At 37.1% G+C, this 15,111-nt stretch overlaps 1 protein-coding gene across 3 annotated transcripts in view; it reads right to left on the reverse strand.

Moving 5' to 3' along the window:
* Positions 1 to 15,111, reverse strand: part of CCDC9B (coiled-coil domain containing 9B) — a 74,909-nt gene that overhangs the window by 37,669 nt on the left and 22,129 nt on the right. For 2 of the 3 annotated variants that reach the window (XM_039323849.1, XM_039323848.1), the window contains one exon: positions 12,393 to 12,542. The exons of the other annotated variant lie outside the window; for it this stretch is intronic. In XM_039323849.1, coding sequence (XP_039179783.1) covers positions 12,393 to 12,542 — 150 coding nt within the window. The remainder of the gene's footprint in view (positions 1 to 12,392; positions 12,543 to 15,111) is intronic. 3 annotated transcript variants of the gene reach the window in all.

Here is a 15,111-nt window from a genome sequence, read left to right on the forward strand (position 1 = left end):
TTGCATATATGATAGCTGATTTCAATGATCAATATGCCTAGTCAGTCCCTTGTTCTACTTTAGAATTAAGAAAGTGCTCCTTGTTTCCATCCAGGATATCAGCAGATTGTCAGTTTTTAATTTACTTCTTCTGGATTTTTTCCGCACAGTAAAGCATCAGTTACTGGATGATTGTACTAAAGTCAGGGTTTGCTAGATTCTGGGGCTCCCTTAGAGTACCATGATTTGGGATTAATATAATGGGTTGCCAATTCACTAGAAATGTCATGTTCTTTTAATAACAAGTAAGGAACCAGCAGCTGAAATTTTTGACAACAGAGAAATCAGCCTTGTTAAGCTACCAAGTCTGGAACTATAAAGATGGCAGAACTTTTGAAATGGTGAAACTGACCTGTTTGATCAGGGAGAAGGCAACAAATACTTTTATAAAAGGTTGGAAATATCCTATGGTCTTTTGCTGAAAATGGAACAAAATGAATGGGAAGATATGAATGAGAAGGCTTGGATTCTATATAAATGGTCTTACAGAAGATGAGTGGTTAGCATCCCTCAATGTTATCTGGATTTCATTTTGATTTGTTGGTTCCAAGGAAGTAGAAAGTGCAATGTGTTAGATGACGTCTATCACATGTAGGCTAAATCCATGCCTTACCTGGCTTCTTTGGAAAACACAAGAATTGGGGATGAATGTCCCCATTGGTGAGATGGTCTGACTCTACACCATCTCAGGATAAGAAAAATCTTGCAGAAGGTGGTTGAATATCTCTTTTGAATGAGAACTTCCTCCTGGATCCAATTAATTAAGCAATGGCTTTTTGGAAAAAAGTTGCCTTCTGGTGAGATGGGCCAGAATTTATTTATTTATTTGCATGAATAAATGATTGATTGATTGATTGAATGAATGAATATAAACAATAAATGGTAGAAGTATAACTACAGAACCCTGATGATGAGAAAACAAATGATTTAAATCCTTTTCAGGGAGGCCTAGATATTCAGCTAGAATTGCAGCAGTTATCCTATGGATGATCTCTGTCGGGAACTTGATGGGACAGCGTACCTCTCCTATTCCTCTTTTGGCAGTCTTTCGTATTACAAACTATGGTATCCTTTAGAGTGCCTATGAGAATTAGAAATTAGGGACACAGGTTTGCAGTGGCTTCTTTCCTTCCCGAATAAGTGATAGTAGTTATAAGGGGGGGGGGGGAGAGGAATGTCAATCTCATTAGACAGATTAGACCATGAAATCAACTTCATAGGATGACTAAAGCTAATTTTATTGACTATGATTATTATAATAGAATCTTACAAGTCTGACTGTTCTGATCTTTTTTTTTAATTTTTTTTATTGAATTTTTTTTATTTTTTAAAACATACAATCATTTATAAAAATACAATAAAATTTTAAAATAGAGAAACCCCCCCCCTTACCCTCCCTCCCACCCCCAACCCCCCTCCCTTCACTTCCCAGAGCAGAATACAGGGTTAAAAAAAATTATAATAATTAAGAAAAAAGAAAAAAAAGAGGAAAAAAATATCATAATTAACCTTTAACTCCATAGCCTATAAAACAATTCTCTATAATAGTTGATATTCATTCATAAAATAAATGAAACTTTTTGATTCCATACTTTTTCTGAATATAATCTATCCACCTTCCCCATACAGTAATATATCTTTCTTGTGTATGATCCTTTAAATAAGCAGAAATTTTTGCCATTTCTGCAAAACTAGATACTTTAAATATCCATTCTTCTAAAGTAGGCAAGGAATCTTTCTTCCAATATAAACCTACTAGTAACCTTGCTGCAGTTAATAAATTCAACATCAAAGTAGTTTCTTTTTCATTTAAGTCAACAAAAATACCAAGTAAAAATAGTTGAGGAGTAAACTTTATCTTTTTTCTAAAAATCTTTTGAATGTTCCACCAAATCATAATCCAAAAAGCCTTTACTTTTTTACAGTTCCACCAAATATGAAAGTATGTCGCATCATTATTGCCACATCTCCAACATTTGGGCTGTATGTTGGAATACATACAAGATAATTTTTTAGGATCTAAGTGCCATCTATAAAACATTTTATAAAAATTTTCTCTCAAATTTTGAGCTTGTGTAAATTTAACATTTCTTATCCAAATTGTCTCCCATAAATCCAATGAGATCGGCTCCTGTATATTCTGAGCCCATTTAATCATACAGTCTTTAACCAATTCTGTTTCCGAATCTAACTCTAATAAAACATTATATATTCTTTTTATATGAGCCGGACCTTGGTTTTTAATCTGAATAACCAATTGTCTATCTTCTAGTGTTATTCCCTCTTTCTTGTCTACAGTCCATCTATCCATTATTTGTAAATATTGAAACCATGACTGTAGAATATTTTGCTGCCTTAATACATCTAGGGATTTCAAATGCCAATTCGAATCAGAACAAATTAACAATTCTTTGTACGAGATTTTATCAAAATTTGTCCCCTTAGAAGTTCCCTCAATTGCATGTCTGGGAATCCCCCAGATAGGTATTTTATAATTTAATCTATAATAATACTTCTTCCAAACACGAAGTAAGGCATTCCTCAAAATATGTGATTTAAAAGTCCGATCAACTTTCTTATTAAAAATTAAATATGCATGCCAACCATATATTAAATCCCAACCTTCCAAAAAAAGAATATCCATATTTGTTAAATTAAGCCAATCACTTAACCAAGTTAGGGCGGCTGCATCATAATATAATTTCAAATTAGGTGCCTTAAGTCCCCCTCTTTCTCGAGCATCCTGTAATATCTTAAATTTAACCCTTGGTTTCTTCCCGGCCCATATAAAATTATTGATACCCTTTTGCCATTCCTCCAAATTTGCCTCTTTTTTAAGAATAGGTATCATCTGAAACAAAAAAAGAAACTTTGGTAGAACATTCATTTTTACAGCTGAAATTCTCCCCAACAATGACAATTGCAATTTTTTCCAATCTCTTAAATCCTTTTGGACTTTTGCCCATAGTGGTTCGTAATTGTTCTTATACAATTTTCCATTTGAAGCAGTTAGATATACTCCCAAGTATTTAACCTTTTTTACCATCTGAAAACCTGTGGCTTTAATCAAACTTTCCCTTTCTTTAACTGACATATTCTTAGATAATATCTTAGTCTTATAATTATTAACTTTAAAACCAGAAACATTCCCATACTGTGTTATAAGTTCTAATAAACCATCAATCGCCTGGTTCGGTTGTTCCAAAATTAAAACCAAATCATCCGCAAATGCCCGCAATTTATACTCATTCTTCCTTATCTTTACACCCTTAATTAACTTCGATTCCCGAATCTGAGTCAATAAAATTTCCAATGTTAAAACAAATAACAATGGGGATAATGGACATCCTTGTCTTGTCCCTTTTTGAATATTAAAATTCTCAGTCAATCCCCCATTTACAACAATTTGTGCAGATTGCTGCTGATATATAGCTTTAAGTGCATGTAAAAAATTATCCCCAAAATTCATTTTCTCTACCAAAGAAAATAAAAATTGCCAGTCCAATTGATCAAAAGCTTTTTCAGCGTCCAAAAAGATAAAAGCCACAGGAATCTGATTATTCTTATCCAAGTACTCAATTAAGTTAATAATTTGTCTAACATTATGTTTCATATATCTCCCTGTTATAAATCCTGCTTGATCACTATGAATCAAGTCTTTCATAACCTGCATTAATCTATTTGCCAAAATTTTTGTAAAGATCTTATAATCAACATTCAATAATGAAATTGGCCTATAATTCTTAGGCTCTGTAAGATCCTGATCTTCCTTCGGAATCAGTGATATAAAGGCTCTTTTCCAAGAAGGAGGAACTTGCATACCCAACAAAATACTATTAAAGAGTTCCTTTAATGGCTCTATCATTTCTTCAGATAAGATCTTATAATACCTAGAAGTCAGTCCATCTGTTCCAGGAGACTTTCCAACCTTTAACTGCTTAATAGCTAAACCAATTTCCTCCACAGTAATTAAACTATTCATCCCATTTTGTTGTTCCTCTGAAAGTCTAGGAAAATGTACTGATTGTAAATATTTATCTATATCCAAACCCCTTATATTATCACTTGAATATAATTTTGTGTAAAAGTCCAAAAAGCTTTTTCTAATCAAATCTTGCTGAAAAACCTCAGTACCTTTATATTTTACTTTCTCTATAATTCTAGCTTTCTGTTTCTTTCGTAACTGATAAGCCAACCACCTCCCAGGCTTATTCGCATTGCAAAAAGTATTATGTCTCATATACGACAGATTGGTAGCCACCTGATCTGCCATCAACATGTTAAATTGTTCCTTAAGCATCTTTATAGATACCTTTAAATTATTATCAGTAGGGTTAAGAACCAACTCTTGTTCTTTTGATTTGATCTCTTCTTCTATTTCTCTACGTCTTTGTGACCCTTTTTCCCTAAAAACTTTATTCAATTGAATCAAAATTCCCCTCATATATGCTTTACTAGCGTCCCACACCATAGACATCGATGTTCCCTTATTCATATTTATAGTAAAAAAGTCCTTTAAATGTTCTTTACACTTTTGTACGAACTCCTCCCGATTAAATAAGTTCTCATTCAGTCTCCAGGATCTTCTATTCCCGTCTTCCGAATATAACTCCATCCACACAGGACTATGATCTGACAATGTTCTGGGAAAAATTTTCACCTTCCTCACTCTAGGGAGGAAGTCACTAGTAATCAAAAAAAAATCAATCCTTGAAAATGACTGGTGTCTATCAGAATAAAAAGTAAAGTCTCTATCACTTGTGTTCCTTTCTCGCCAAATATCAATAAGCTCCAGTTCTTCCTTCAAATCAAAGAAAGTCATAGGTAGTTTAGTTTGAATAAAAGTTTTAGAGGAACTTCTTTTGTCTATAGTTGGGTCTAAAACCCCATTCCAGTCACCCATCAAAATTACCGATTTATAATCCAACTGAGATATCTTGCCATGCAGCAACTTGTAAAATTGTTTCTGTTGTTGATGGGAGCATATAGTCCAACAATAAGAACCTTTCGGCCTTGTAATAATAATTCCACAAAAAGATATTTTCCTTCAGAATCAGCCTCAATTAGTTTAGCTGAAAAAGTTTTCTTCACATAAATTACCACTCCCCCTTTTTTCCCAGGGGCTGGAGCAGTAAAATGTGTGCCCAGACGGGAATTCATCAAGAATTTAGAATCCTTTAAAGTTATATGAGTCTCCTGCAAACATATCAAATCATTATTATGTTGTTTCAAATAATGGAAAATCTTTCTTCGTTTCTGTGGCACGTTTAAGCCATTAACATTCCAGGTCAGGAACCTGACCATCTCCACCGGCCTGGAGCCTCTGGAGCATGGCCTGCAGATCTGCTGTCGAAGATCTTTTTGGTCTTGCCCCTCCCACAGGCTCTGTAACAACCAAACTTTCACCACTCTTCTGCAACTGCTCTTTTTCTTTACGTTTATGGGCAGCTCGTGTCATCCTTTGCTCTTTTATGTGAGAATTCTGTGCAGCTTGTTCCATAACCATCATTGATGAGGCTCCTGCCATAAGAGACTCTTCCGTTATCCTTATTTTTGGAGGTGGTGACAATCTTGCTTTTAAGATAGACTGATAAAAATCTCTTGCTTTGGAAACAGTAGTTAATCTGTGACGTATCCCTTCATAATTTACTATTATTCCTCTTGGAATCTCCCATCTGAATTGAATTTGACGATGTTTCAGCTCATCAGACAAGAAAGTAAAATCTTTTCTGGCTCTTAAAATTTTTGGAGGTATCTCTTTTAAAATTATCACGTCTTGATCAGCAATTTGAAACTTTTGTTTGTAAAAAGCCTGTATAATTTCATTACGGATAGATCTTCTAGAAAAATAAATAACCACATCTCTTGGTAGATTTCTCTGTCTAGCAACCCGTGAATTAACTCTAAAAAAAATTTCTATCTCATTCTCAATTATTTCAGGCCGCCAGCCAATATTAGGAGCAATATCTTTCACAATAAGCATCTTTAAGTCTTCCTGAGGGTTCTCCCTCAGGCCCCTGATACGCAATGCATGTTCCATCTCCCTATATTGTGAAATGATTTGTTCATCCTGTGTAATTTCTATCTTGTTCTCTACCTCCTGCATTCTAAATTCCATCCTTGATGCATTTTCAGTAATCTTTTCCATCTGGTCATCAATCCTCTCTATGTGCAGGGCTAAGCCCTGAAAGGCCAGAAGGATATGGTCTCTTACTTGTTTGTTCTTTTTCTCCAATAATTCTTCTGTATTAGCCCTCTCTGCAATTATAAGATCTTTTACCTCCTCCTTAATATCCAAGGCATGCTGTTTTAAAGCATCTTGTAAATCATTAAGAGAAATTGCAGGAGGAGGAGGAGAAGGTGGAGGTGATTTTGGTTTCTGAGATGCAGGCTGAGGCATTGGAGAAGAAATAGGAACCTTAGGGGCGGGAGGCAGACGTTTTGAAGCCATTTTCTTAAGTTCCAAGAAGAAAGATTCTTATTGAAAAAAAAAGAGAAAAAGAAAAAAAAAGGGCACAGTTCTTTTAAGTATTCTTAGAAAAAAAAATAGAGAAGAAAAAGGAGGAAAGAATAAAAGCCAAATTCTTACTTCTGTATTTAAAGAGTTAATCTGTATCCAGGTTTTACTTTGTAATGCAAATCAGGCAAGAAAGACGATCGCCATTTTACTTTCCCTTTTCTAAAGGGAAAGTGAACAAAAGAAGAGGAAGAGGAGACTTGCTGAAGTTAAAGGCACCATCAAACTTGAGCACAGTCTCTCCTGGTCTGCTCCGTCTGCTTTCAAATACTCACAAGAGAGCTCTCCTCCTCCCTTTTTTTCCAGGGAGGAGATTCAAGCCGCGGGACAGCTGATTGTCAACGTCCCGCGGCTTTTACACGCACCAGGAACGGGCGGCTTTGTAAAACACCGCCATTCGTCGTCACTGGAACCACCGGAACTGACTGTTCTGATCTTGATAAATAAAATGTTTTCAGCACTTATGGAAAATTGCAGTAAAAGTGTTCAGTAAATAAATTGGCGCTAATTAATCAAGAGCTGTTTATCTTAAGAAAAATCATACTGCATCATGCAGATGCAAAATCTCAAAAGTCTGAAAGTCAGGTTCCGAAGACGATACTCTCCTTGCAGGTCAGGGACATATTGCTATTGCTTGTTGCTAGCTTTGTCTTACAGGTATTCATCCATCAGAAAAGTTCCACGTGGTTCCAATGGTTCAACCATACAACTCACCGCGGCCAACTCACCGCAGGACAAATTGCCATTGGCCAACTCACCAGGAGATAATTCGCCACAGGACAACATTGAAGAAACAGACAAAAAGAATCATTAAAGAAAGGATGCCAAAGGAGGGACAAAATAAAATGTGAGTGACAAAAATTAAAAATATTTTTTTAATTATTTTAAATAATTCAATTGAATTGTTGAATTGTCCTACAGCGAGTTCCTCAGTGGTGAGCCGGCCATGGTGGGTTGTCCTGGGGTGAGCTGGCTGTGGTGGGTTTGGCCATGGTGAGTTGGCTGCGTCCCATTCCGGCCCTCGATAGTATCGACAATAGAAGTTTCTATGAAGTGTTTTTTACCGTGTAAACCGTAGCTGCAGTAAGCCCAACTATAAACAAAGTAGGATTCCTGGCCTTCTGTGCCTCCTCATTTTTCTCTTTGCCAGCTTTGTTTTGTTTATCTAACATATTGCAATTGTCTGGCAGAGTCTGTACAGCACTAGGTTACACATAGCCTTACATGAAAAGGGCCGTTGCTGCCAAATGTACTGTTTATATCCCTTTTAAACACCAGGATCAAATGCTTGTGTTCTTCGCCCCAGGAGCCCTGGGCTCAGGGACAATGGTGCACTGTTGCTGGGAAAGTGCTAGCCATTAGGGAGAGCCCTGAGCTGGCTCTCTTAGCCGTCTCTCCCAGCATGATTTACACTCCTTGATTCAGTGTCTCCATTTGATTCCCAGCAGGTCCATCAGACATCTCCCTTGAGAAAATAGTCTGGTCCATCTGAGTTGTATAGCTCTGCAGGCTTCTCCATTCATCACGAAACATTTTTTTTCTCCCTTTTCAAGCAAAAGGGAGGCCAGGGCACTCCCCACTACCATTGAGTTTCACCCTGCAGGACATAAAGGAGACACAAAACTGTGCTGCTCTTGGGTTAATCTTCTCTGTCAGCAGCATATCACTTAGACTTCATCCGTTTCAGGCGGTCTGAAATAAGTTTGGAAATCTTGGCCCAGGAAGCATAAACTAATACACTCTTTAAAAAGTAGCATTCTTAAGACATGTATTCTCAGAGGGAGCCCTTCCAGAGCAGAACCTTATGTTGCAACCTACTATGGTTTGAGACAGTAAATTGACTGTTGCTATTATTACTACAAGATTGGCCTTCTATGGAAGTGAAAGTAAAATTTGGAACTTGAACAAGTGGGATGGAAAAGTTATTGATGCTTTTGAATCTTTCTGCTGGAGAAGACTCCTGGGAATACCATGAAAAAAACCCCCACCAAATACCAAGAAAGTAAAGAAATGAATAATCAAATACTGTACATCAGCCTAGAATTCTTGCCTGAGATGCTAATGACTCAAACTATCCTGCTCTAGATATATTATGCAAAGAGCTACAGAAGCTCTCCGGAGAAATCTATAGTACCAGAAAAAGTAAAAGGAAAGAGAGGAAGAGGACCACCAAGATTCAATTACAGCAGCAATGGATAGACTGTTGGAAAACTGAAAACCTGTAAGAAGAGATCTGGTTGGTTGGCTGCTCCACTAATGAATCCAGAAGAGGAAACACTCTCTCTGAATAGTAGCTCCTTGATTTGGGGATACTATTCAAATTACGACTACTGTCATAACTCTGTTCTAAAGGACAATGCTGGAGACAGAACATTGTGAAAAAAATCTATCTATATGGTCATTAAGAGTCCGCACTGTCAGTCAGTCAATCATTATAAGAGTAGAACTATGTCTCCCGATAATAACCATAAAAGGCCATTTAGAACAACTCTGCCTGAAGAATTTTTAAACTTTTACCTATTGTTTGCTTATGGGAGCTATATCTGGGCTGCAAAACTCCAAAAACTTGCAAAACTTGACTAAGGGGTAGCAGCAACCAGTTAGTAAATAAAATCTTCCTTGATACAAGTTTCACTCCTATACTATTTTTGGCAGCAATTTCAATATTGTTTCTCACTACCTTGTCCTGGGTTTTTATTGTTGTTGTTGTCCGATGACCTCCAAGGTCCCTTCAAACTTTATTATTATTATTATCGATCATCACACAGTCAGCCAGATGTTCAGACTGGATTTGGCATTTTGTCTACCTACTGAGTCCTTACCCAGGACCTGGGATAGGCAGATGTGGATGTTTGATGGTATTACAGATATCGTCGCAGGATGGAAGCAGTTCCTAGTAAGGCCCCCTTTTGCAATTGACTAATAGCGAATTTGTCAATGCCAATGTTGTTCAAGTGGTGCTCCAGTTGTTTTGGGATTGCACCCAAGGCACCTATGACTATTGGTACTACCCTTGCTTGCTTTTGCCACAGTCTTTCTATTTCTATTTGTAGGTCTTTGTATTTTGTTATCTTCTCCGGTTCTTTCTCATCTATTCTGCTATCCAGGCACTATTATTATTATTATTATTATTATTATTATTATTATTATTATTATTATTATTATTATTATTACCAATGGTGTCCCATCAAAACCCTGGCCTGATATAACCCAGTTTAGGTTGAGAGCCCATTCAAGGATAGGCAGGTGCTGCTACTGGCTAAGATAAGGTATAATAAGCCTCAGAAAATGACATCAAACCTGCTAATTCTTTTGGGGCAATTATTCCATTTTCTAGTTCCAACTTTTCAAGTTCTTACAGGCTTGAGGATGGAGGTGGTGAAAAACATCAAATCTGCTGTTTCAGATGATTATTTCTTATCATAAGTGCTCAACAGCATTGCTATGTAGATGCACAAGTTGCATATGTATAAAGAAACTCATTCTGTCTACTTGCTCACAATCCAGTAGTGATAAGCCTTTTAAGTATGACAACATATACATCTCATATAAGTAATGGGAAAAACAACAGCTCTGAGTCAGATTCTCCCTCATGTAAGATAACATGTTCTCAACTTATTGTAGACACTTGTAGCCAATGAAAAATAAGATCACACTTGGAAAATTGCATCCAGTTTGCTCGCCACAATATAAAAAAGATGTCAAGATTCTAGAAAGAGTGCAGAGAAGAGCAGCAAAGATGATTAGTGGACTGGAGGCTGATCTTGGAGTCCTGGTGGACAATTGCTTAACTTTGAGCAGGCAGTGTGCTGCAGCTGCCAAAAAAAGCCAATGCAGTCCTAGGCTGCATTAATAGAGAGATAAAATCAAGATCACATGAAGGGTTAATACCGCTTTATGGTGCCTTGATAAGATCACCCTTTGAATATTACATCCATTTTTGGTCACCACAATATAAAAAAGATGCTGAGACTCTAGAAAGAGTGCAGAGAAGAGCAACAAAGATGATTAGGAGATTGGAGGCTAAAACATATGAAGAATGGTTACATGGTATGTCTACTCTAGTGAAAAGAAGACTAGGGGTGATATGATAGTAGTTTCCCCAATATCTAAGGGGCTGCCACAAAGAAAAGGGGGAGCAATTTATTCTCTAAAGCACCTGAAGGCAGGACAAGAAGAAATGGATGGAAACTAATCAAGGACAGAACCAATCTATTTATTTATTTATTAATATTTATTTATTAATAAAATTTATATGCTGCCCAATCCCTAGGGACTCAATCTAGAACTTAAAGAGAAATTTTCTGACAACTAGAACAATCAATGGAGTGACTTGCCTCCAGAAACTGTAGGTGCTCCAAACTGGAGGTTTTTAAGAAGAGACTGGACAACTATTTGTCTGAAATGTTATAGGGTTTCCTGCTTGAGCAGCGGGTTGGACTAGAAGACCTCCAAGGTCTCTTCCAATTCTGTTATTCTGTTATTTTCCAAGATCACCTAAAAGCTATAAAATCAATCAGTTAAAATGTTTAGCACTTCTTCATTTGTTCCTAAGGAGCTTTATTCTTTGTATGTACTTTTGCTGAAACCCAACACCAAATTTGATGTCTTCCATCCTCAAACTCAGTAAGAGCTTGAAACTTTGGAGCTAGAAAAATCATGCAATTATTATTTCAAGAGAATACAATCAGTAGGCTTCATTGGTTTCAAATAATAAGCCATGGTCTATTTTAGCTATGATTTATTGAATAAGCCACAGTCAGTTGAGTTCATATAATATTTAAGCTATAAAAATAATTTAAATGTTGCAATTCACATAAAATTGAAAAATTGAAATTATATGAACCACAATTACTGTATTTATAAGCCTGGCTTATAAATATTGAATTCTTTTTTTTTTTTTTTTTTTGCCATTTCTGTACTGGAGATTTTAATCCCATCATTCTGTTTGGGGGGGGGGGAAGCAGGAATCTAGTTGTACTTTTTCCACCTAAAATATTTTATTAAAAATTGAAATTAAATCAGGTGCAATTCATGAAAGTTTATGCCTTTTAATACAATTTGTTAATCATAAAAGATGCTACCAAACTCCTGATTTTCTGCCACCATAGATTATGATTAATCTCTTTCTAATCTAGACTGTCACTGGGAAGGACCAGTTTTTCAAGGAGCTGAATCTCTTGCCATCTTGCCCATTTGCCCATCTCAGGAAAACTGAGTATGGAAAAGAAGTGGAGTGGCCAGGAACAGCTGCAAAGCTTAATCCAACAGGACTTGAGAGATCAAGGCTGATGTATGAATTGTCCTTTTTATTCTGGGATCTTTTAGGCTAAGTAGCATGAGCCATAGCAACCAATGAGGGACAAAATTGTGCAACACAGCAACAAGAGGAATTAAGTTAGGTCTGCTAAAATGTCCCAGGAAAAAAAGTAAGGAGTCACCACAGCCTGGTGTTTTTAGTAGCGCCCTTGTTTTTCCTCACCTCAAAGAAGATTGCTGTAAATTTAACCAGTTGCCATCTATATTAACAGGCAAAAATGACCACAAAATGTCCCTGGCAGCAATATGCTTCCTCCCCTTCCTCCTTGCGCAGTTGCTATAAAGCCGGACATCAATTTTGTCCTACCATACGAGGGGAGAAGCAGCTGGCTAAGTGGATTATTGCAGTTTAAATGCAGAATCTGTTCCAAAGGTTTCACTTCCCAGAAGCTATTAAGAGAACAGCCGCTGTCTCTGCATCAGTAAGTCGCACCCTTGTTAACATATATTAAAATTAGCACAAAAATTTTAGACAAGAACTGGATCTCTGGGGGGGGGGCATTTGGAAAGCGCTTACCCTGCCTTTGTTTTCCATTGTAATAGCAATCTGCATTCTTCCTCTACAGAAAGCAAGCCGCTCATCCCTCTCTTCTTCGCGGATATCTGGGCCCTCTGCTGGATTCCCAGGCTCCTCAGATCCCCATTTTTCTTGGACAACCCGCTTTCCCTGCAAAGGGACGAATGAGAATTACAGACAAATGCCCGCTCCGTTTCACATCCCTTGTAATCCATGTGAAGTGTGGTGGCTTAGAAAAAGAACTTGACTTTGGTGCCAACCATAATTAGAACTATTTCACACTTCCTTTCTGCTTGGATAGGTTCTGATTAAAAGCCCAGTCTCAATAAATGAGGAGGGAGAAAAAATTCCTGATAAACTCAAAATGTTTATCTATAAATCTATAACAAACACCATGCAGTGGTGTTAGGGTACTGTCATGTTGGGGTTCCATCTTTTATTAAGGGTAATTTGTTTGGGGCTGTTGCCTATCAACAATCAATTGGACAGCCGCAATTTAACATTTGTTACAATGTGTTGTAATATTTTCTAATAGACTAAAAATTATATATCACACAGATAGAAAGGCAGATTCGGGAATTTTGCCGTCTATTTTGTTTTATTAAAAGTCTGAGATTTATGAATTTGTGCTGGGTGACAAAGCATAGCTTAGGAAAATGGACGCGAGGCTGAGTAACAAAGTAGAAGGCTAAAGGCAGGAATTTGATTTCAGTATCATAGTTTGCCACAACCAATTCACCACACCAATCTATTCTCTCTAATCAGCCTGATTACTAGGGCAGATTTTTCTTTTTTGCTGTTAAGTCAACATGCTAGAAACCTGTTTTGATCTCACAAATGAGGGCAAATATACGTGTCCCAGGATAATGTTGTAGGATCCAATTGGGTCAGTCACCGAGACAAGAGCTTTAGTCTTTTGAGCTTTTGGACTCGCACTGGAGCCCATCCTGAGGGAATTTCTCTCTCACCAGAATGTGTGTGAGAGAAGTTCACATTCTGGTGAGAGAGAAGTTCCCTGAGGATGGGCTTCCACACATGTCCAAAAGCTCGGAAGATTAAACCTCTGGTCCCGGTGACCAACTAAGATTGGATCCTTTTTGATCTAATGTAGAAATCTACTAATACATCTTAATCTACAGTATACCTTCCTCTACTGAATAAGTGGAATATTCTCCCATAAAGATTGCCACCAATAGATTATAAATAATAATTACAGTACCCCTAATACTTACATAGATTTCATTAAAAGGCATTTGAATAAATGCTGTATACATTGTGAATCAGTCTCCTTGCTTATAAAGTTTGTTGGGTCATGTTCTAGAAATCAGGTTTAAAACCTGCTAAAATAAGAAGCTTGAATGACTCTTAGTAGAAATTCTGAAAAACTAAACGAAAAGAAGGATGCCAAATCTGCTTATATATCAAATTCATTGGATATCTTTAGATGGAGAGAGTAAGGAATGTGACCTTGACAGAAATATGCAAGGCTGAACCATTTTCAGGTTAGAACAACAAGATAACATTGGAAGCAGCTTAGGCAGATCTCTTCCTAATTCATTGGAGCAAAACAAGGGAGAGGAGGTGGAGTACAAACGATTTGCAAGATTCTATTATTATAGCAAATCTCAATAAAAATTATCTTAGCTTTCCTGTCAAGCTGATTTCCAGGTCTGGTTTACTTCATGAGGCTGACAGGGGGCAATTCATTACCATCATAACACTGTGCCTATTTCCTTAGAAGCAGGTCTTTCTATGAGCAGCAGAATGTACTTCCAACAAAGCTAAATTATCTACAATTTAGATTTGTAAAGTTCACCCAGAGTCCCTGCTGACCTGGGCAAACCATTTGAAATATAATAAATAAAGCTGATTTCGTACTATATGTGATTAATATTTGAAAATGAGTAATACAAAAATGCTACAACTGCTTTTATTTGGTGCCTTTAAGTCAATGTTGATGATTGGCAAGATTTTGGAAGTGGTTTGACGTTACCTGCTTCCTAGGGCTGAGAGAGACAGAGTGAATGGCACAAGATTACTCAGCTGGCTTTGTACTAAGGCAGGACTAGAATTTGTTTAGTCTGGCTCTCTACTACAACTGCTAGCTCCTTTTTATCCTTTCTTGTGGTACAATGGAATTTACAAGGAGTCTCCCTTTATTTTATCCCAAGTGAAGGATGCTGAGCATCTTAAAAATCACCCAATGAGCTGCATAGTTGAGTGAAGACTTGAATATGGTCTTCTTAGTGTAGTCCTCCTCTTTAACCATTACTGTTTAAACCAGGGGTCTTCAAACTTGGCCCTTTTATAACTTGTATACTTCAACTCCCAGAATTCCTCAGCCAGGCATGCTGGCTGAGGAATTCTGGGAGTTGAAGTCCACAAGTCATAAAAGGGCCAAGTTTGAAGACCCTGGTTTAAACTATAATGTATTAATCCAAGGTCATGCAGGGATGGAGAGCTTTTTTTCTAGATCAGATGAGATTTGAAGTTGTATTTTCACATGACCCACAGCACCCAGAGCCATACCTTTTCCCCTCAGTCCGGGTTACTAAGCAGCGTGCTGCCAAGAATTGGGCAAATAGAAGCAGGAATTGGAAGGAGGATATGAACAATGTGATCTGGGGATTGAGTAGATAAATAAGTATGTATTACAGTATGCCTTTACTATTGATTTAGCTAGTAGATAACCACCGTATTTAGGAATCATGTTGTTGAT

Source organism: Crotalus tigris, unplaced genomic scaffold (genome assembly GCF_016545835.1).
Source record: "Crotalus tigris isolate CLP2741 ecotype Arizona unplaced genomic scaffold, ASM1654583v1 scf7180000024285.889131, whole genome shotgun sequence".
In the NCBI taxonomy this organism is placed as follows: domain Eukaryota; kingdom Metazoa; phylum Chordata; class Lepidosauria; order Squamata; family Viperidae; genus Crotalus; species Crotalus tigris.